The 21,182-nt window shown below is 45.1% G+C and overlaps 2 protein-coding genes across 2 annotated transcripts in view; one reads left to right on the forward strand and one right to left on the reverse strand.

Annotated features, from left to right (window-relative positions):
• Window positions 1–2,099: 2,099 nt before the first annotated feature.
• Window positions 2,100–21,182, forward strand: part of PDE6A (phosphodiesterase 6A) — a 60,262-nt gene continuing 41,179 nt past the window's right edge. Inside the window, exons 1-5 of the mRNA XM_045551398.1 lie at window positions 2,100–2,993; window positions 9,687–9,839; window positions 10,440–10,529; window positions 11,033–11,173; window positions 15,335–15,409. Of these exons, the coding sequence (XP_045407354.1) occupies window positions 2,520–2,993; window positions 9,687–9,839; window positions 10,440–10,529; window positions 11,033–11,173; window positions 15,335–15,409 (933 nt within the window). The 5' untranslated portion in view covers window positions 2,100–2,519. The remainder of the gene's footprint in view (window positions 2,994–9,686; window positions 9,840–10,439; window positions 10,530–11,032; window positions 11,174–15,334; window positions 15,410–21,182) is intronic.
• LOC123638078 (cytochrome b-c1 complex subunit 6, mitochondrial-like) lies at window positions 13,497–13,923 on the reverse strand. Its single transcript, XM_045551397.1, has one exon. It carries the CDS (start codon window positions 13,851–13,853, stop codon window positions 13,578–13,580), a length of 276 nt encoding a protein of 91 aa, XP_045407353.1. The 5' UTR covers window positions 13,854–13,923; the 3' UTR covers window positions 13,497–13,577.

A 21,182-nucleotide genomic window follows, 5' to 3' on the forward strand; every position in this document is an offset into this window, starting at 1 on the left:
AGGGTAAGAACCAATGAAATATGGGAGTGAGCCAAGGTAAGTATAAAATGAGGGTGGAGACCAACAAGGCTGTTTTGGAAGTTCTAAGGGCTAGCTGGCAGGGTGAGGGAAACTGTCTTCCCTTCCATGGCTTCCCAGGGGTGGCGGGGTTTGGCAGCCGAGGAGGGAAAGGCCTTCCATCAGGAAATGGAGGCTAAGTGAACATTCAATACCAGGGGAGGCCGGGCGCGGTGGCTCATACCTGTAATCCTAGCACTCTGGGAGGCCAAGGCGGAAGGATTGCTTGAGCTCAGGCTGGGGGGTGGGGCTAGAAGTCCTAACCCTCTAATTGTGGCTAGATCTGAAGCTGCTAGGGGCTGCCAGCCACCAGTCAATCGTTAGCATACAAAGGCATCACTTGGGGGATTCTTAGGATTTTAGAAGTTGAATGCCAGAAAACAGAATTGAAGATGAAATATATATCTCATAGTAGCATAATGCTGAACACCAAGGCTGTGCCAGGCAGCACTGCAAGACCTACCTGACAGGTCCCCGCCCCCAGAAAGCTCACAGTACAGTGGGAAGACAGACAATAGGACAAGGAAACAAAAAATAAACATGGTAATTTATGATAGTAATAAATAAAATAGGCCGGGCGCGGTGGCTCATGCCTGGCACTCTGGGAGGCTGAGGCAGGAGGATCTCTTGAGCCCAGGAGTTGGAGGTTGCTATGCAACTGCACTCTACCCAGGAAGACAGAGTGAGACTCTGTCTCAACAAAAACAAACAAAAGGCAACTGAACACCCCTCCTCATAGCCCCTACCTGTTTTTTTTTTTTTTTCAAGGAAATAAATAGGATGATATGACAGGCAGGAGCTGGGGAGGAGACAGTTGAGGGCTGCTTGGGATAAGATAACTGCAGGTGACCAGCATGAACTGGAATCTGGTTAAGAGGGCAGTGGCAGGGGAGGCTGGGAGTGGGTAAGGGTTGAAGAAAATGGGTACAGCTATGGGGTACAGCGTACACTATCTGGGCGATGGGTACACTAAAAGCCCAGACCTCACCACTATATATGAAATAATATTAATATATACTTATAATGGAATTCCGCTTGGACTCCCTAAATCTGTTACAATTTTTTCAAAAGGAAAAAAATACTAAAAACAAGAAGAAGGCAGTGGCATGCGGAGAGCTGGGGACGTGCACTGGGACAGAGGGCTCCAGGCGGTTACGATGGGAGTGTTTGGGGAAGTTCCGGTTGCTGCGTGGGCTGCCAGGCCAGGGGGCTCCTGTGTACGCAGCGTGGATGGGTGCAGCCCCAAGCACTCATTATACTCTACAATAAAGGAAGTAATCTACTTTCCAATAAAGATGATTTACCAAGGTCAAAGTGCCAGCAACTCTCTGTAATCATGTATTCCACAGTGTTTACCACATAGAGATGCCAGGCTCTGGCAGATACAGTCACGGAAACTAAAGTTAAGTTTCCACCTTCCTAGTGTGCAGGAGTGTGGATTCTGGTATTTTAAGATTCACTAGAGTTGATAGCATCTGGACCATCGTGTGCATTTCTGACAGACAACCCAAGAAAGTACAGGCTGGAGCCAGAAAAATCACATTAAAAGTGCCAAGAGAAAGATCAAATAAATGGGTTGAAAGGAAATAGATTTTTAAGGTGAAGCTTCTATAAAATGGACAGAAAGTAAAATGTTAATTAGAGGTTACCTCTGAGTAGCAGATTATGGGTGGTTTTAATTGTCTTCTTTGTGTGTTTTCTACAGTGAACGTGTATTACTTTTGTAATAAAGGAGAAAGAATGAAAGGCATGCTGTTTTCAGAAGAGCCCTTAGAATGCCGAAACAAGAGAGTCCTTGAAATCTAAAGCTGGGAAAGACTTTAGTGCAGAGATTGTGAAATCCGAGTCTACAGGTACCAGACCCACAACGCAGATGAGGGAAGCAGGCCGAGTGGCCATGCCGGTGGAAGGTCCCCTGGGGTGCATCGGGGAAGGGGACAGAAGGGTGGGGTGAGGGCCAGGGGGCCGGGGAGGCTGGTGGGCAGCTGTCCCTCAGCTCCAGCTCTTCCTGACATGGAGGAATGTGGGCAGAGGAGCTAAACAATCTCCTAAACAGTAAATGTCAGGCTTGTATGTCAAATGTTTGAGAAAACTGCCACAGAAGGCAGAGAAAACATGTCTGCAAGTAGTAGGTTGTCCCTGGGCTGTCTGTTTGCAATCTCTGCTTTAGCTCCGTGCAGAAATCTCTTCTTAGCTCTTAGTAGACCAAGGTGAAAAGAGAATTCTCACCTTCTCCCTGCTGGGGCCCGGCAGCATCTGGAACACACTGATCCTCATAATCCTTGTTCTTGAGAAATATTAATGACTTAATCTCCCAAGTTCATTCCCACTCCTATGCAGTTGTCTCAGTGCGACTTACACACCAGGCCCAGAGAAGTCCTGATTGGAGGGGAACATCCCACTTGCCGCAGAAGGCCTCAGGCTCAGCCCCTCCACAGAAGTCGCCAGTGGAATTCCCAGCCATGGGGGAGGTGACAGCAGAGGAGGTAGAGAAGTTCCTGGACTCAAATATTGGCTTTGCCAAACAGTACTACGACGTCCACTACCGGGCCAAGGTCATCTCAGACCTTCTGGGGGCCAAGGAGGCAGCCGTGGACTTCAGCACTTATCACTCCCTGAGCAGCGTAGAGGAGAGTGAAATAATTTTTGATCTCCTGCGGGACTTTCAGGAGAACTTACAGACGGAGAAAAGCATCTTCAACGTCATGAGGAAGCTGTGCTTCCTCCTGCAGGCAGACCGCATGAGCCTGTTCATGTATCGGACCCGCAACGGCATCGCGGAGCTGGCCACCCGGCTCTTCAATGTGCACAAGGACGCTGCCCTTGAGGACTGCCTGGTGATGCCAGACCAGGAGATTGTCTTCCCTCTGGACATGGGCGTCGTGGGCCATGTTGCACACTCTAAAAAGATCGCCAACGTCCCCAACACAGAAGAGGTACTCTCTTCCCCATGACAGAGAGGGCAGTGAGGCCTTATCCCTTGGGGTTCTGGGGTGCACGTGGGGTCGGGAGCTGTTGGCCAGGGCCACCAACACTGGGCTGGTGACATCATGGTGTGTCTCTTTCTTACTTTGCTTATTTACTTCTCTTTATTTTGAAGAAAAGTTTCAAACCTAACAGAAGAGTTTAAAAAATTCAAAGAACTGTGTATCTTTCATCCAAATTTACTAATCCTTACCATCCTGCCACCTTTGAGCACTCTCTCCATTTTTTTCTGACCCATTTGGGAGGAAGTTGAGGACATCATGACCTTTTGTCCCTAAGTACTTAACTGTGTATTTCCAGAACAAAGACATTTCTTCCCTACCCACAGTACAATGATCAAATTCTGGAAATGTAACATTGATACAACACCATTATCTAATCATCAGTTCACATTGGATTTTTTCCAATAGTCTCAATTATGCCCATGCGACACTGTCTCTCAGTCTCCTTGAATCTGAAAGTTCTTGAGTCTGTCTGAAGGATACAAACGAAATATTTTGGAGAAATGTCCCTCCATTTGGGCGTGTCTGATATTTCTTCATGATTAGACTCAGGTCCTGCATTTCTGGCAGGAATAACACAGCAGCGATGTGTTTTTCTTCATGCTTTACATCAGAAGGCGTAATGGCAGTCGGTTGCATTACCGGAAATGTTAACATTGGTCACTTAGTTAAGCACTTGGCTCTTTCTTCTAAGAGTGCAGTGTTCCATGGAATTCTAAGGGCAGTTCTGACAAAGACCTCTTTGATCACCTGGAGCAAATCACTCCCCCTCTCTGGACACTGGCTTTTAAAGGCTGTATGTAATGCAGTTCTCCATGTAGCCCTCTGCCCGGGCCAACTTCTACTCATCCTTTAGGTCTCAGCTTAAAAGTCCCTTCCTCAGGGAGGCCCTCCTTGATCTCCCTGTTATAGTCTCCTCCCTAAAACCACTTATCACAATGAGGCCTGAGGCCAGGGACCATCTCTGCTTTATCCTCCAGGCATTTAGCCCAGGAGGCAGAATAGGGTCTAGCATAAAGCAGGTGCTCAGGAAATACTTGGCATAAAAGATGGACAATCAGGCTGGGTATGGTGGCTCACGCCTATCATCTCAGCACTGTAGGAGGCTGAGGTGGGAGGATCGCTTGAGCCCAGGAGTTCAAGGCTGCAATGAGTTATGATCATACCATTGCACGCCAGCCTGGGCAACAGAGTGAGATTCTGTCTCTAAAAGAAAAAAAAAACAAAAAAACAAAAAATGATTCACGGTCAAGTAATTATGCAACCATTTCTTTAGACCTGTCTTACCCAAAAGAATGCTCCGCCACGGCAGGACCCAGCCACATCAGGAACTGTGTTCAGTCATTTCTAAGATTCAGCCCCTGGCCATCGTGTGACTTTGTGCTTACTTTACCTCTGGCTTTATTTCAGATTAAGGGTCTTAAAGTTAAAGAGAGGGGAGGAAGAGGCTTCAGAGGCTATCTTAAACTGCTTTATTTAATAGATAAAGAAACTAAGCACAGGTGACCCTGGGCAGGGGGTCCCCTGGGGCACGCAGGGGTGGGGCAATGGGCCTCCACTCAGGGTGCTTTCAACTCTCTAGACTTTAATTGTAGCCAAGATGGATTGTCTCGCCCACTCCACTTGATAACAATCTTATGTAGTAACTCTTACTATGCCTGTTTCACGGATGATGAAACCGAAACCCAGAAAGCTTTGCTAACGTGCTCAGGGTTACACAGAGAAAATGGCAGACTGGGAATTTGAACCCAGGCGCTTTGGCCTGGAGCCCACACTCCACCCCCCCCCACCCCCATCTGCTGTCCTATGCTCCCTCCTCATCTATAAAGTGAGGGCATTGCACTGGGTATTATTTAAGAAAGGTCATTTTGAATCATACAGCAGCGAGTTAAGCTCTTATGCTTTGAAGTCAGATCTGGGTGTGAATTCATAACTCTGTCACTTTCTAAGAATATAGCCTTGGCAAATCATTTAGCTCCTCTGGGTTCATCTCCTAATTTATGAAATGGGGTGAAAATAGCCACCTCTCAGCTTTGTTGTAAGGATTAAACGAGGTAGTTATTTCTTATGTAGCAGTATTCTTGTCACATTGTAATGGCAAGCTATTGCTTGTTAATATCATGACTATTTTGATGTTGAGGATCTATTCCAAGTGATGGATGCTGTACCAGGTCTGTGTGGAAATTGAAGAAGAATCCAGTCTTGTCCTTGAAGCTTTCAGTTTGGATTCTGTTTCTGGGAAGACAGAGAAGAGAGATGCTGAGAGTTTCTATAGACCCTGGTGTTAACAGGGGTTGAGGATTTAGGAAGATTCTCTGATTCTAAAACATTCTAGCTTACCAGTTTGCTGAGCTTCTGTGCTAAGGGAGGGAGAATTGCTTCCTGTTCAACCCTAACAATTCACCCTGGAAGCCATGCCTGACCTTCCCTGGAAGCTTTCGGGCCTGGGTCAGTCTGCCTGGCCAATGACTCACGCCTAGGGGGGAAGTCAGTCCAAGCCAGCCATCCTTGTGTACTTGGTGTTTGCATGTGTTTGCTTTGGAAACTCTTATTCAATTTATGGCTCTGGGCAGGACTCTGGGAGTTGGGCGGAGGAGGAGGAGGAAGATGTTTGTGGACTGAGGGCTGGGTCATCCCTGAACCACCACCAAGTGATACTCTTAGCCTGCAGTGCCCTAGAAAAACCTGGGAAATTGTTGCAATCGTTGCATTGTTGCAATGTGAAATCAAGAACGGGGTTTTTCAGGACTGGGCTGAACCTCTTCGCCCTCTATAAGATGGCCGGTTAGGCTTGAATTTTAGATAAACAAACAATAAAATTTTAGTATATGTATGTTCCATGCAATATTTAGGACCTACTTACACTAAAAAATGATTTATTATTTATCTGAAATTCAAATTTAACTGGGCATCCTGTAGTTTCATTAATAACTCTGGAAACCCTACTTGCCATTCAGGATTTATTTTCGTTTTCTCTGAGCAGGAAAGCCTGTGAAGTCCGTCTGTTCCTGTCTGTGTTACTCCCTGCTGGCCCCAGCATCTAGTCCAGTGCCTGGAACAGAGTGGGTATTCATTCAGTTTACTGAGTGAGTGAATAACTAAATGACAGTCCTTCCCCAGCACTTTCCATAGCCAATAAATCTCATTTTTGAAGACAGGAGCTGAGAAGACTCATTTCTAGAGACTCTCACATCTGTTGTCTGCCCTGCTCTCCTTCCCTTCCTGTGACACCTGGGACTCAGCATGCTAGGTCAGAAAAACCTCAGGGAGGAGGTTTCCCTTTACCAAAGGGGAAACTGAGCTCATAGAGGTTTCAACTACTGACAATGTGCTGAGTGGTCCCTGAAGCCACTCATAGGACAAGTCCCTTCCTCTCTAGGTGCCCAGGTTATTATCCCCCAACCTATGGGGGTCTGTTTCACATTATGGTTTAAATTTGGGCTCAGGTTTTATGTGATATCCCACTATACCATGAGGACCCAATGAGAACAACCTCATCCTACTGATCTGGGCAGATCCAATGCCTGGCACAGAGCCAGTGCTTGGTAAATATGAATGAATGATTCCATTAATCAATGAATCAATCAGTGAATCAATGAACCAATCAATGAATGAATGAGTAGAACAGCTGTGCCACTTACCAGCAAGGGAGTTGTCTATAAAATGGGGACGATGACAGTTCTATTTGGCAGGGCTGATGTGAGAGTTAATAATATATATCTAAGTTGTCTGGCTCTGAGCCTAGCACATCATCATTATTCAATAAATAGTTGATCTCATCATCACTTTTTTTGCTTTTTTTTTTTGTTTGTTTGTTTGTTTTTAGAGACAGGGTCTCACTCTGTTGCCCAGGCTGGAGTGCAGTGGCCTGGCCATAGCTCACTATAACCTCTAATTCCTGGGCTCGAGGGATCCTCCTGCCTTAGCCTCCTGATAGCTGGGACCACTGGGGTGTGCTCTCTGGAGCCAGAGGTGGGGGTCTTTCTATGCTGCCCAGGCTGGTCTCCAACTCCGGCCTTAAGCAATCCTCCTGCCCCCAGCTCCCAAAGTGCTGGGATTACAGGTGTGAGCCACTGTGCTCAGCCCATGTGAATGTTTGAAAAGGTGAATTGGGGAATCCAAGAATGAGAAGCAACATTGCATTGCATTTTAAAGTCTAAACTGTTTACCGTCCTCCAAAGTCCTGCAGGGTCTGGCCCCTGCCCGCCTCTCTAACTTCCCTACCCTCTACTCTGCCTCTCCTTCTCCTTCTCTGTGTTTCAGCTACACTGATCTTTTTTCTATTCCTCCAATGAGCCGAGCTCATTCCTAGCCCCTGGCCTTTGCATTCTCTATGCCCACTGCTGGGACTATGCTCCACATGTCCAGCCCCTTTGACCCTGCAGCTCTCTGCTCAGCGTTATGTCTTCAAAGAGGCCTCCCTTCACCAGGGCAAGAAATCCACCCCTCTTGTTCACTGCTGTAGGCCAGGATCTAGAAGCGTGCCTGGCATGTACAAGGCACTCTGTGCATGTTGCGGCTGGCCTGTGTCCCAGGCAATGCTGACGGTCTGAAAACCTCATCAGAGTTTTGTAGCTTTGTCCTGCCATCCTTCCCCTCCCTTTCTACAGCATCACCCAGTTTATTTCCTCCAAAGCAGTTATCACAAATGGAGGGAGAATGCTTAGTTGTTTACTTGTTTTTTGTCTGTCTGCCCCATTTGAATGTAAACTTCACCAGGGCAAGAAATCCACGCTTTTTGCTCACTGCTATAGCCCAGAGTGTAGAGGAGCGCCTACCATACAGAAGACACTCTGTTATTGCTCCCTGAAAGAACGAATGACTCTGGGCTTCCCCTAGCTGGGCCTCTGATTTCTGGATTTTAATATAAATGATTTGAGCTGAAAGGCTTCTAAGTCTCCTTCTGCCTCTAATAATCTGAGGTTGTATGACATGGTTGTTTAGAACACTTTATATGCTGAAAATATAGGAAAGGCAATGATTGCCTAGATGCCAGTCAATTGGTAACTGGAGTGCTCAAGAGGGAAGTTCCAGGGCTGAGAACTCAGTGGGAAAGAGCATTCTGGTAGGTTTAGTAGTATCTGCTTCCGATGCAAGTAAGTCCCCAGTATTTTCTTTCCCTGATAGGAGTGCACATTGCAAAACTGAACGGACTTCATGAAATGAATCTAAGTATGCCCCACCCAGACTTGTGCTCGGAACTCATCAGTATCCTCAGAGAATGACACAGAAAACTCTTCTTGGCTAATGCCTCTTTAGAGATTTTGCTTAATCCTCAAATGCTAATTCCAGTAGAGCACTGCAGGCTTCTCTTAATTACTTTACCCTTCACCTGGTTTAAATAAATGGCATTGCCTATTTATTTAATCCCACTCCAAAGATGCAGAGTATCACACTCGGAATTTCTGGTTGTGGAAAGATTCTGCAGACTCGGTTTTAGAAGAGCTCTGTGAATTGCCCCTATGAAATACATTTCCGCTCTCAGAACAGCATGAACTGTGCATGTTTGGGCTGGCCTATGTCCCAAGCTGACAGTCCAAAAACCTCACAGTGCTACCAGGAAACAGAAAGATGGATTCTTTTAAATTTAAGACAACAATTCAGGCTCTGTTTCCTCATTCTGACCACATGGACTGCAGTACAGATGGCTTTGGGGAAGAGTATGGGGTGTGTGTTCCTGTATTTTCCCAGAGCTTTGAGCCATGCCCTCATGGCCTGTGTTACTATTATTGATTTATCTGTGAGCTGGCCTGAGTCTTAGTAACCTGTATCCCCAGTGCTCAGCATAAGGCCTGACACACAGTGGGGCTTCCATTAAGATTTGTGGAATGGGGATATACAGTGGGCTGGCTGTGTGGTGCTAGAACTGGATTATTTAAAAAGCTGAAAATAACAAATCATTATTCAATGACCTGGACCCAAGTCCCACCTTATTCAGGCTTCTCCAGGAGGCAGCAGAGCTGAGGGCAGTTTCTTCTTCTTCTTTTTTTTTTTTTTTAAAGAGATAGGGTCTTGCTCTTGGTCAGGCTGGTCTCAAACTCCTAAACTCAAGCAATCCTCCCACTTTGGCCTCCCAGAGTACAGGATTACAGGCGTGAGCCACTGCGCCCGGTCCAAGAGGGCAGGTTCTGAAGTTACACACACAAGTAACATTAACCTTTTTGAGTTACAGTTCCCCCCTCTGTGAGTGGGCTACCAATGTTACCTATCTCGGAAGTTATTGGAAGGATTAAAATAGGATGATGCAGGTAAAGCCTGCTAGCAACTGTCACTGTTGTACTCACTAAAGTCTCTTCCCCAGCTCCCTCTAGCTCTCAAGTTTCTATTCCAGGCTTAGTTGTCAGCACCTCAAGAAAGCCTTCTCTGCATCTCCTCCCCGCAGGCAAAGTCAACCCCTGCACCCCACCCGGCCCTCGCGGTGCTTTGCACACATCTCCACAGCCCTCAGCAGGTTGCATGTTAGGCCTTCTTCTTCTACTGGATTTTGGAAGCTTCCGTGGCAGAAATCATCTGATTGCCCTGCCCCTGCTGAAGGGGAGCAGATGGGAATGTCTTCATTCCCTTGTCAACAAGGGGCTTTGGGTTGTTGTATTGGCCTTGTCCTTTATTTGCCTACCCATGCTTGTCTCTGCCTTCCTTCAGGATGAGCATTTCTGTGACTTTGTGGACACCCTCACAGAGTACCAGACCAAGAACATCCTGGCTTCCCCCATCATGAATGGGAAGGACGTGGTGGCCATAATCATGGCTGTGAACAAAGTGGAAGGACCCCACTTCACCAACAGAGACGAAGAGGTGAGAATGCTTTGGAAACTAAAACTAGCCACGCCGGCACATTCTCCTAGCTCAGGGAGTCCCCTGAACCTTGCTGTTTGGCCTGGCCTCAGTTTCTCCATCTGTGAGGCAGGGAATTCATCTTCATCTGATGCTCTCTGAGGGAGGCAGAACAAAATGATGGTTACGATGTTGGGCTTTGAAATCAGAAATGGAGGGATCATTGTTCTGGCTCTGCCAATATCTAGCTGTTTGACTTGGGCAAGTTACTTAACTTCTCTGAATCTCAGTTTTCTTATTTGTAAAATGGTGCTGATTTTTCAGTATCCACCTCACAGGGTACTTGTGATGATCATATAACATCAATAAATGACTTACCATGGTCAAATTCAAGAAATAGTAGCTATTTTTCATTAACCCACCCCTATCAACTTCGATGTTCTGTATTCTGTGTGTTTTACATTCATTATGGAACATTTTATGAGTCTGCATCCTATGATCCACCTGCCCAAATTGCCTCTGATGAAGCTTTTAAAATATTCAGGCATTTGCTGATACTAGAAGCAGCCAGAGGAGAGTTTTCCTTCTCATCTGCTTCCCCTCATGCTGTTTGATTTTTAGATTCTTCTCAAGTACCTCAACTTTGCAAATCTAATCATGAAAGTGTACCACCTGAGTTACCTGCACAACTGCGAGACTCGACGTGGCCAGGTAAGGGGCTGGGCACAGTGCACTGGACATGGCCTTCTTCCGATGCACTGATGTGGTCAGACAGCTTGGATTTGAATCCCTGCTCAGCCATAGACTAGCTCTAAGACCCTGAGCAAGTCACTAATCCCTCTATGCTTCGGTCTCTCCGTTTGAAAAATGGGGCTAATTATGGTGCCACCCTGGAAAGATTGCCACAGTAGTGAGATAATGGATGTAGGGCACTGGTGCTCAATTAGTGTTTGATGTTATTTTTATTAACAATCCATGAGATAAAAGAAATGGAAAGAGTTGGACCCAATGTAAGCCAGCCAGTGACTTCACCTCTCTGAGCCTCAGTTTCTTCATCTACAAAATGGGGATAATTATCCTGTGTATTTCTCTGGGTTATTATGAGGGTTAAATGAAATAAACTCTAGAGAACTTTACAGAATCGTTATTCTGTAGCTAAGGGAGCTGTTGCTTTGTGCCTTAAAATCTTTGAATACGTGTTTGTATTTCTTCAGATACTGCTGTGGTCTGGGAGCAAAGTCTTTGAAGAACTTACGGACATCGAGAGACAGTTCCACAAAGCCCTGTACACAGTTCGGGCCTTCCTCAACTGTGACAGATATTCTGTGGGTCTCTTAGACATGACCAAGCAGAAGGTGAGAAAACTTCAGAAACAGACTTTTTTTTTTTTTTTTTGAGACAGGGTCAGAGTCTCACTCTGTTGTCCGGGCTAGAGTGCCGCAGCGTCAGCCTAACTCACAGCAACCTCAAACTCCTGGGCTCAAGCGACACTCCTGCCTCAGCCTCCCAAGAAGATGGGACTACAGACATGTGCTACAATGCCCGGCTGATTTTTTTATTTTTAGTAGAGACAGGGTGCCTTGGCCTCCCAGAGTGCTAGTATTACGGGTGTGAGCCTTCACGCCTGGCCAGGAACAGACATTTCTAAGAAAAGTTTAGATAGACACTGGATGGAGGCCAGAGTCTTGTCATGCATTCGGTTGCTCAGGGAAGAGGCTGGGTGGACTGGTTGTAAACGTTTTATGTAGGTCTTTACTGAAGAAAGTAGCATTGGCCTTTAAATGAGACATGTCAATCTAGGCCACAGGTGAGTAAAAACAACCTGTATTTTCCATAGCGGATCAGGAAAAAAAAAAATAGCATAAATGAGAAGTAGGCTGATGAGGTGGTAAAAGGCGAGTGACAAAGAAGTTTCTATATAGGTTGAAAGTCCAGAGGAAAGTTGCTAACTTCAGGAATTCTCAGAAAATGCACCGAAAGTTGGGTTTAAACCTTTGCCATGATTTTTCTAGCCCAGGGCTCACCCAGGCATTTGAGGTGGAGGCAGATGCTGAGATCTGGTCCCTCACATGCTCAGGGCTAGATTTGGGGCCGATACGGCAGCTAAGGAGGCAGAGTTCAATGTGGCTCCCAGCGACGTTTTTCAGCCATGTTTTCCCAAATCGACTCTCCCATTCCTCGTTCTTTCTCTCTCTGCCTTGTGAGGCTGACCATAAACTGTACACTTTAAATAGATGAATTATTGTATTGTATATGAATTAAATCTCAATTAAGCTGTTAAGAAAGAAAGGATGGGCCAGTCACAGTGGCTCACGTCTGTAATCCTAGCACTGTGGGAGGCCAAGGCATGAGGATTGCTTGAGGTCAGGATTTCGAGAGACCCTGTTTCAAAAAAAAAAAAAGAAAAGAAAAAGAAAGGAAGGAAGGAAGGAGGGAGGGAGGGAGAGCAGGAGGGAAAGAGAGAGAAGTTGTAGATATGTCCAGCTTTCCACCCAAACCCTTGTTTGACAACTTCTTTTCTCCTCGGGACAATCTTCATATCTACACAGTGCTTGGCTACATGAGGTGTCAGCTCAAAATCTTTGTTCTTCTGGGCTCCTCTAGCATTTCCTTCCACTGTTTTTTTTGGTTTTTTTTTTTGTTGTTTGTTTTTGCCCCACGTACCTTGCTATAGTTACCTGAGTACTTGTCTCCTTTGTGGGACAGTAAGCCCTTTCAGGCCATGAGCTGTGCCTTACTCATCTCTGTATGTCTAGCAGCAGGCTGTGGGGCTCAGGTAGGGCCCAGTTATATTTTCACCTAGAATTGAATTTCTTCCTGTTGTCAGTAACCCAGAAAAAGCCCAATGGGGCAGAAGGGCAAGGTCATGGCATCTACATTTCATGTGGACTCCTTTCTGCTTCTTCTCTGGATGATATTAGAATAATCAAACCACCAAGACAAACATGTTCAAACAAGAGAGGAACAAGGTGGGGTTGGCATCCTACCCACAATATCCCAGCACTAACAGATCACTGTTTGTCCCTAAATAGTAACAGATGAATGAACAGAGAGGGCACTGGAGCATGGAGGCCTTCCATGCCAGGCCCAGACTTGGCCCAATACGAGCTTTGCCGCTCCATGTGCAAAGGAAACCAGAGAAGTAGCAGAGAAGGGCCCGTGTGGTGTCCCAGTTGGCTTCTCCTGAAGCTGGAAGACTGTGCAGCTCCTTTTCTGGATTTTTTTTTTTTGCAGTTCCCAAAATTTTATTTAGATGGAATCACTGCTAATTACATATAAGCTACTTGCCTAAGCCAAAATCCATGGGTTCATATGAACTTTTACACAAATTAAAAACAAATGGGGCCGGGTGCGGTGGCTCACACCTGTAATCCTAGCACTCTGGGAGGCCGAGGCCGAGGCGGGTGGATCGCTCGAGGTCGGGAGTTCGAGACCAGCCTGAGCAAGAGTGAGACCCTATCTCTACTAAAAATAGAAATAAATTATCTGGACAACTAAAAATATATATATAGAAAAAATTAGCCGGGCATGGTGGCACATGCCTGTAGTCCCAGCTACTCGGGAGGCTGAGGCAGTAGGATCACTTAAGCCCAGGAGTTTGAGGTTGCTATGAGCTAGGCTGATGCCGCGGCACTCACTCTATTCTGGGCAACAGAGTGAGACTCTGTTTCAAAACAAAAAAAAAATGGCATGTTCAAATCCATAAGGAAGTATCCTGATGCCTAGGTGATGAAGACTGAGGTAAATGAGTCTGCACATTCATTTCAAGCTGTTGAAGAGTTTGTGGGCCACACAGTGGTCCCCTGCATGCAAGAAGTCAAAGAGCTCCTCTGTGCAATCCTCTTCTGTATGTGATTGGGAGGAGACACGCTCATCACAGAGCTCTAGCCGCTCCTGGGCCTTTACACATTTCTCCAGCTGCTCGCATTGTTCTCTCACTGTTGTTAGGGGGTCCACTAGTTCCTCCTCTTCCTCTTCCTCCTCCTTGGGATCTCTGGATCTGGTCAGCATCTTTTGTTCGTCCTCCAGACCCATGTCCAGCTACGGTTCTGGACTCAACACTAGTAGCAACAGCAGCACCTAATACACTTCAGGATTAAGAAGGACTTGTCCTTTTCTGGCTCTTTTTCTCTTCTCTCATGTTAAAGAAAAACTTTAGACAAAATAAATTTAACAGAGTTAATTAGAACAAAGAACAATTCATGAGGGCTGGGCACAGTGGCTCATGCCTGTAATCCTAGCACTCTGTGAGGCCAAGGCGGAGGATTGTTTGAGCTCAGGAGTTCGAGACAAGCATGAGCAAGAACGAGACCCCATCTCTACTAAAAAAAAATAGAAGGAAATTAGCTGGACAATTAAAAACGTATAGGAAAAAAAAAATTAGCCAGGCATGGTGGTGCGTGCCTGTAGTCCCAGTTACTCGGGAGGCTGAGGCAGGAGGATTGCTCGAGCCCAGGAGTTTGAGGTTGCTGTGAGCTAGCCTGACACCAGGGCACTCTAGCCCAAGCAACAGAGTAAGACTCTGTAGCAAAAAAAAAAAAAAGAACAATTCATGAATCAGGCAGCACTCAGGAACAGAAAGGCTCAAAACCTCCACTCTACAGCGTAGATTCCTAAATTAAGTTTTGGTTTGTTTATGTACTAAGTCAGGTTGCAGTTTGTTACGTAGGAACTGAAATTATTACACGGGGACTCAAAGTACAGAGATAGCCTCAGGCTAATGTTTCCTGCTTATCTTAGAGCTGTCAATCTTTCTTTTTGGATCCCAGATATGGGTCTCTCTGTCCATATTTAGTATCATTGTATCTTTTTTCTTTCTTACTTGGGAACTCTTTTCCTGATTACAGAATCAATGAAGTTTATTATGGAAACATTTCTAAAAACATTACAGTCTCATTCCAATGAGCCAGATAAAACCAGTTGTGAATGCTTTGTTGTGAATGTGTTCACAGCATTTTCTATATATAATTAAGCATCAGGGTCATGTGATATATTATTCTGGTCCCTCACATTTTTCACTCACCAGTATATCACAGACATCTTTTCAATCCATACACAGGATGTATGGATATAGCATCATTTTATTATATGTGCCATAATGGATTTAATAAGTGCCCTTTTATTGAACACTTAAGTTAGTTCTAATTTTTCATTATGACAAATGACACTACAAGGGACATTATTTTAGCCAAACCTTTGATCACATGCTTGGCATGTTCTTAAGGTAAATTTCTTAGCCATGCAGGCCCTATCTTCCCTCTCATATCCAACAGCTCATCTCCCACGTTTTTGGCAAATGCCCAGACAGGCCCAGCTCATCAGTGTTTTGAAGGGTAGATGTGATTATCCTCTAAGTCTAGTGAGTCTCATAGCCTTTCCAAACTCAGGTTTCACAGACCTCTTCCCACCTTCCAAATTTCAGCAATAGATGACTCATACAGGTGGGACTTCTTTTCTTAATCTCCTTTTCTTAATCTACCTTCAAAACATGTAATTATTGTTTTTTTCACTCCTAGGAATTTTTTGATGTGTGGCCAGTTCTGATGGGTGAGGCTCCACCATACTCTGGTCCCAGGACTCCAGATGGAAGGGTAGGTCTCGCTCGGGCCTTTATTAAATTATCAAATGTTTAATGAATTCAAATACAAGACATGGTAGACCCTGCCAAAGGACACTTCTTTATCACATCGGTATTTATCTTCTCTGGGTTGGGTTGTCTCCCTTGAAGTTAGAGTAATTCCTCATAATTGCCAAGCCCTATCATTTGCAAAGTGGGTTTTTCTTTTTCTTTCTTTCTTTTCTTTCTTTACCACTATAGCAAAGTGTGAAGTTTCACAGTAACCTGGTGGGGTATTCAAAGCAGGAATCAACATCCACATTTTACAGATGAAGAAAGAGCCCCAGGGAGGTCAAGCAACTTGCTCAAGGATTTGCCTAGCAGGGATTCAGAATTACAGACACGATAAGCTGGAAAGAACTTTCATATCTAGTCTATAATGTACAAATTGGTGGCCAGAGGCCAATTCCAGCTGGTAGATACACATGTTTGACTGCATGGGTTTTTACATTTTTCTTTTTTGTTTGTACTATAATATGTTTTTGAATTAGTGGCTAACACTTAAAAATCAAGATATTTCCCACAAATAACTGAACTCCCAATTTCTTTTGAAAAACTAATTGATTAGTAAAACCTGGAGCCGCAATCCAGCACGGTAAATTTGATTGGAGCTGAGAACACCTGCTTCCTTGGAATGTGGCCTGAGCTCTCTAGTTTGCATTTGAGTTTCTGGTCTCACCCAGTTTCCTCACTTTAAAGATGCGGCACCATCACCGTTGAGATGCTGAAGTGGTACACGTGGGGGTGTGGACACCGTGCGGGGTAACAGAGCTGGAACTCAGAGGGCCTGTAGAACCTGCAGAATGAGGGCGAGACCCTGGCTGAAGCCTCGCAGACTAAGTCAGCAGCAGGGGCATGCCCTGAAGTGAGTTTTAATCCAGTGATCTTGCCATAGGACTTTGCAGTCTATGTGAAATAGTATTCAGTTTCTCCTAGGAGGCCAGATTCCACCCAGCGAACTTTAACCCTGCCCAAAATAAAGGGCCTAGAGTGGATGTGTGTGTGTGTGTGAGAATGATAAGACTTTAGTGTTGATTCAAACTCTGTTCAAAATTATCACCTTTGCCTGTGAGCTTCATATACACTCCAGAAGAAATTTAAACCTTGGAATCTATTTTGTCTGCTGTGCTTTATCTGAAATGACCTTTGTAACTTGCTGCCGTCCAATTTCAAATTACTCTTTTGCCCGCACAATTTCATGATTTCATTTCAGAAGACTGCATCTTTAAGGACTCTATCATGTGCTTCTATTATAAACTCTATTTGGGGACACTAAGCATCAGCCCAGAAAGGGCTGCCCATCATTCGGCCAATTCAAGAAGTTTTGTTTTCACGGAAGTGACTAGCACAGCCATGCTTAAGACTCTTCTTTCTTGAAACCCTTCCTCATCTCAGATAGAAGTCCCCAGTTCTGCACGAGTATGAGCATTACGTTGTGACAGAAAAGGCCATGGTCCAGAAAATAAAGGACTTTGGTTTTGGTTAGGTGCTAACCAGTAGGGTGAGCTTTGTTAAATAACCCCTTGGGTTCTTGATTTTCTTATCTCTGAGGTGTTGTCAGTGAGCTCATCACCAAAGTGAGTTCCAGGTCTAGGATACAGCCATGAGGAAACCCTCCATAGGCCTGAGCTGGGACCCAGATATAGCACAACAAGACTGACCACAGGTAGATCTTCTGGAAAGAGCATGGGATTGGTGGGAGAAAGCTGGAGTTCTGATCCCTGCTCCACCCGCTAGTTGTGTTGCCTTGGGAAACCTCCCTAAGCCTCACCTTCCTCATCTGCAATGCTAGGGTAGTGCAGCTCACCTGGCAGGGCTGTGGTCAGTAGAGCAAGTCACACACTGGCACACGGTAGACATCCAACATATAATCACGGCTATTCACGGTGAGCCCCGCTACCTGCCGCCACTCTACCCAGATTACATTATTTACTCTCCTCAACACACTTAAGAAGGAGGTATCCTTATTTTACTCATTAGACGGTTGAAGAAACTGAGATTCAGAGAGGTCAAACCATTTGCACAAATGCAACCCAGGATGCTTCTCTTCGGTAACTGTGATCAAAATCATGCCTTTTAATGTTCCCTCTGCCTTCTATAATAACACCACTCTCACACTTTATCTGCCACATTCACACTAGAAATACAGCTTCTATCTGGATTCCAACCAATTAACCTTCCCAAATCTTAGGTTTAAACCTCCCCAGTCGTAGCTACATCTCACTTCATCTCCTTTTAAAAATAAAACATATATGTGTTTTAACTATTTGAAAGTTATACAGTCCAATGAGGCTTCATGGGAAAAAAATAGCAGTCATTTAAAAACTGGTATATTTCCATGGGCCATGATTTGGCCATGGCTGTATTTGTGGCTCTTTCAAAGCCGCTTGTGTTCTACTGGCAGCTGTTCTAGTGGACCATAACAAAGGTGCAGTTGATGGTTCAGTTTTGACTTTCCAGAAGCTGGTGATTTTGTATATTTGTACATGAGTATAGCCCTTTTTTTATTTTTTTGAGACCAAGTCTCACTCTGTCACCCTGGGTAGAGTGCAGTGGCATCATCGTAGCTCACTGCAACCTCAAACTCCTGGGCGGTCCTCCCGCCTCAGCCTTCCAGAGTGCCAGGATTACAGGCGAGAGCCACGGAGCCCAGCCCATGAATACAGCCCTGCAGGCAACTTAACCGAGCCACAGTGTGGAAAAAGCCCTCGTTACCTAAAGCACACTGATCTTTTTGTTACTTTTTGTGAAAGCAAATTGATTTTCCTGCAGGATTCAAATGGATAACAAACATCCATTTCTAACTGGTCTAAAGTCTCATGGGCACCTCTGGGTAGGGCAGCTGCCAAGCCCAGGAAGCCTGGAGCTTGCCTGGGGAGTACAGTGAGCAGCCCAGGCCCGAGGACTAAGGCAAAGACACAAAGATGCTGGGAAGGTCCTGGAACTCTGCCTCCTCGCCTCCCAGGTGGAAACTTAGCTTTACCAAAGTCCCAGCAGATAACGGGGCCACCTTTGCTTTTTATAACTGCTTACAGGGTACAATTTCACAATTTAAAAATGTTTTTAAGGCCGGGCACTGTGGCTCAGAAAACTCATTACTTGAAGCTGAATTTGCTGGGGAAAAAATAAAAAGAAAGAAAAGAAAAAAGAAAAAAAACAAGAAAATTTGTTTAATTTATTGAAAAACTAATACATAAGCACAGTGAAAAGCTCACTCCATACAAACTCAAGCCTCTGTTCCTCCTGGTCAGCCTCCCTGTGGCAGCCACTGTTATCAATCAGTTTTTCCAGAAACATCTACAGACATTGAGATATTCACAGAGAGGTATGCATATTCCACCACCACCCTCCATGAATGTGGTGGTTCTATTTTGTGCCTTGTTTTTCCCACTCCACTGTATATCTTGGCAACTTTCCCTATCAGCACGGACACAGCAATCTTACTCTGGAAACACCCTCCTAATGATAGACATTAAATTGTCTCCAGGCTTTTTCAGGCTGTCTGGCTGAGACCCCTGGATGGTTTTACCCACATTTAGGAGTATATCTCTAGGATCCATTACTACATGTGGGTCAAAGAATATGGATATTTTAATCCTGGAGAGATATTGCTAACTATCTAATTACAATCACAGCTGGGAGTTTGTTCCCTCTCCCATTGTCCTTAGAACCCTAGAGTTCCACAGTAGCTGCCTTGGCCAGAGGTTAGTGGGGGAGGAGGAGGACAGGAAGGGGAGTAAGAACAAAGAGATCTGCAGGGTCTCCACTTACCCAACGCTGACTTCATTAGGGCGGTTGTATGTGAGTAGTTGCCTTGCTTTGTTTGTGGAAAGGGATCTGCTACTTAACAGCAGCAACAAACACATACCACTGGTCTAATTTTACAGCTGGGGAAACTGAGGCCCAGAGAGCACACAGTAGAACCAAGACTAGAAGGAGTCTTCACTCTAAGTCTAGTGTTAGCACCCTTTCATTCATCTTGCTGTGGGCTTCATCTAATCTCCCTTTGGATGCTTCCTATTTTGGGGAGCTCACTATCCCTGGGGCAGCCTATGCCACTGGCTCAGTCCTGGCTTCCACCTTTTGTTTAGTCAGAGCTTGCCTCCTGGAAGCGTTCAGTCACTGCAACTGCCACCAATGCTGGGCTTTGATCACCTGTCAACCAAACGGCTTTCAGACTCCCTTGACTGGATCAGAAATTCCTCTCTGTGGAGGTTCTGAGTCCGGAGGCTTGGGGTGGAGCCCAGGTATCTGCATTTAAACCTCTAGGGCAGGGCCAGGTGCAGTAGCACTCACCTGTAATCCCAGCTACTGGAGACTGAGATGGGAGGATCACTTCAGGGCAGGAGTTCAAGGCCAGCCTGAGTGAATAGCCAAAAAAAAAAATCTCTAGGGAGTTACTTCTCAAAATACCTGTAGTAAAAGAATGGTTTAATTTTCCAATCCATTTTGACTGACACTTTTCAAAGTATGATAAAGATATATTTCTAGAAAAATACAATTTTATAAAGACAGACAAAATATAAGCCCCTCTCCCTCTTAAAATAAACTCAACCCAGACCTAATCTCAGTGAAATTGTTATAAAAATTTCTAAAGGCTGATTCTGTTTGTTTTTATCTCATCATGAAATTATAACAATGAGTTTTCAGACTGGCACCAGTCCAGGGCTCACACTCCCAGTGATCCTGTTCTAGGTGATAGTGATAAGACAGTAAAACACTATTTTAAGCTATCGATCTTAAGTGACACAGCAGAAAGAGCACAGAGCACTGAGCTGGGAGCTAAGGACCTAGGTTCTGATTCCGGCTCACTATCTTGCTATAAATAAGTCCTTTCCTCTCTCTGCATCTGTTTTCCCAGTTGTGAAATACTTGCTAATCACACTTGGGCATACAGAGGACCTAAGGGTAAGGTAATGGAATTTTCCTGAACAGTTAGGTGAGTGAAGCCACCTGCCAATATCCAGCTGCATGCTAGGGAGTAAAGTAATTGGAGAGATCTACTTTAAGAGAATGGGAGTTTTTAATGGTGCAACGAGGTGGGAGGTGTGGAAGAGGTGGAAAGTTAGTTTGGAGGCATGAGGCACAATTGAGAAGGTAGGTCTCAAGCAATGACACAGCAAAGAGAGCAGCTGAGTGTTATGCGTGAAGAAGGGGGGTGTGCACGCTGCATGGGGTTGGCTGGTTTGACTGTGATTCAAAATGGGACGGGAGCCTCCTTTCCACCTCCCTCCTCCCTCGACTCTAGCAGCAGTCTTCATCTCTTCCTTCTTGCACTTGTCAAAGTCAAAATAAAAAGGCAGTGATGACTCTCTAAATTTAACGTTTTATTCAGGAAGAAAAATTGCAATTTGGGGTACACACGCAAAACGGGTGGTCTTCGGTATGTCCAAAGAACAAAGAGAAGGCTGGAGGTTTTATTAAAAAGAGAAATGTTATGTATTGCCGCTTGAGAAAGTCCATTGGCACTAGTAGAGTTCTGGCGAGCTGGCAAGTTTCGATTGAGTAATGGCAGGAGGTAAAACTAGTCTTAGAGTTGTAGCAGGTCATTTCTACAACTATTAGATAAAACAGGTTTCCAGTTATAGCAGGCAGTTTCAGCATCCAGGCTTGTAGAGAATTACATTCTTAGAGCAATGTTACGTATCTTGAGTGCTTTTTTCCTCCGGCTTTTCAACTTTAGTTGGGTATGACAAGAATGACCCAATTTGTATGATCACACACTTGACCTCCAGATCCCCTTTGAA

This window comes from Lemur catta, chromosome 5 (genome assembly GCF_020740605.2).
Source record: "Lemur catta isolate mLemCat1 chromosome 5, mLemCat1.pri, whole genome shotgun sequence".
NCBI classification, from domain to species: Eukaryota; Metazoa; Chordata; class Mammalia; order Primates; family Lemuridae; genus Lemur; species Lemur catta.

Bases quoted from the DNA above. Each gene is read 5' to 3' on its own strand.
- LOC123638078 (XM_045551397.1), bottom strand. From the start codon at position 13,853: ATGGGTCTGGAGGACGAACAAAAGATGCTGACCAGATCCAGAGATCCC.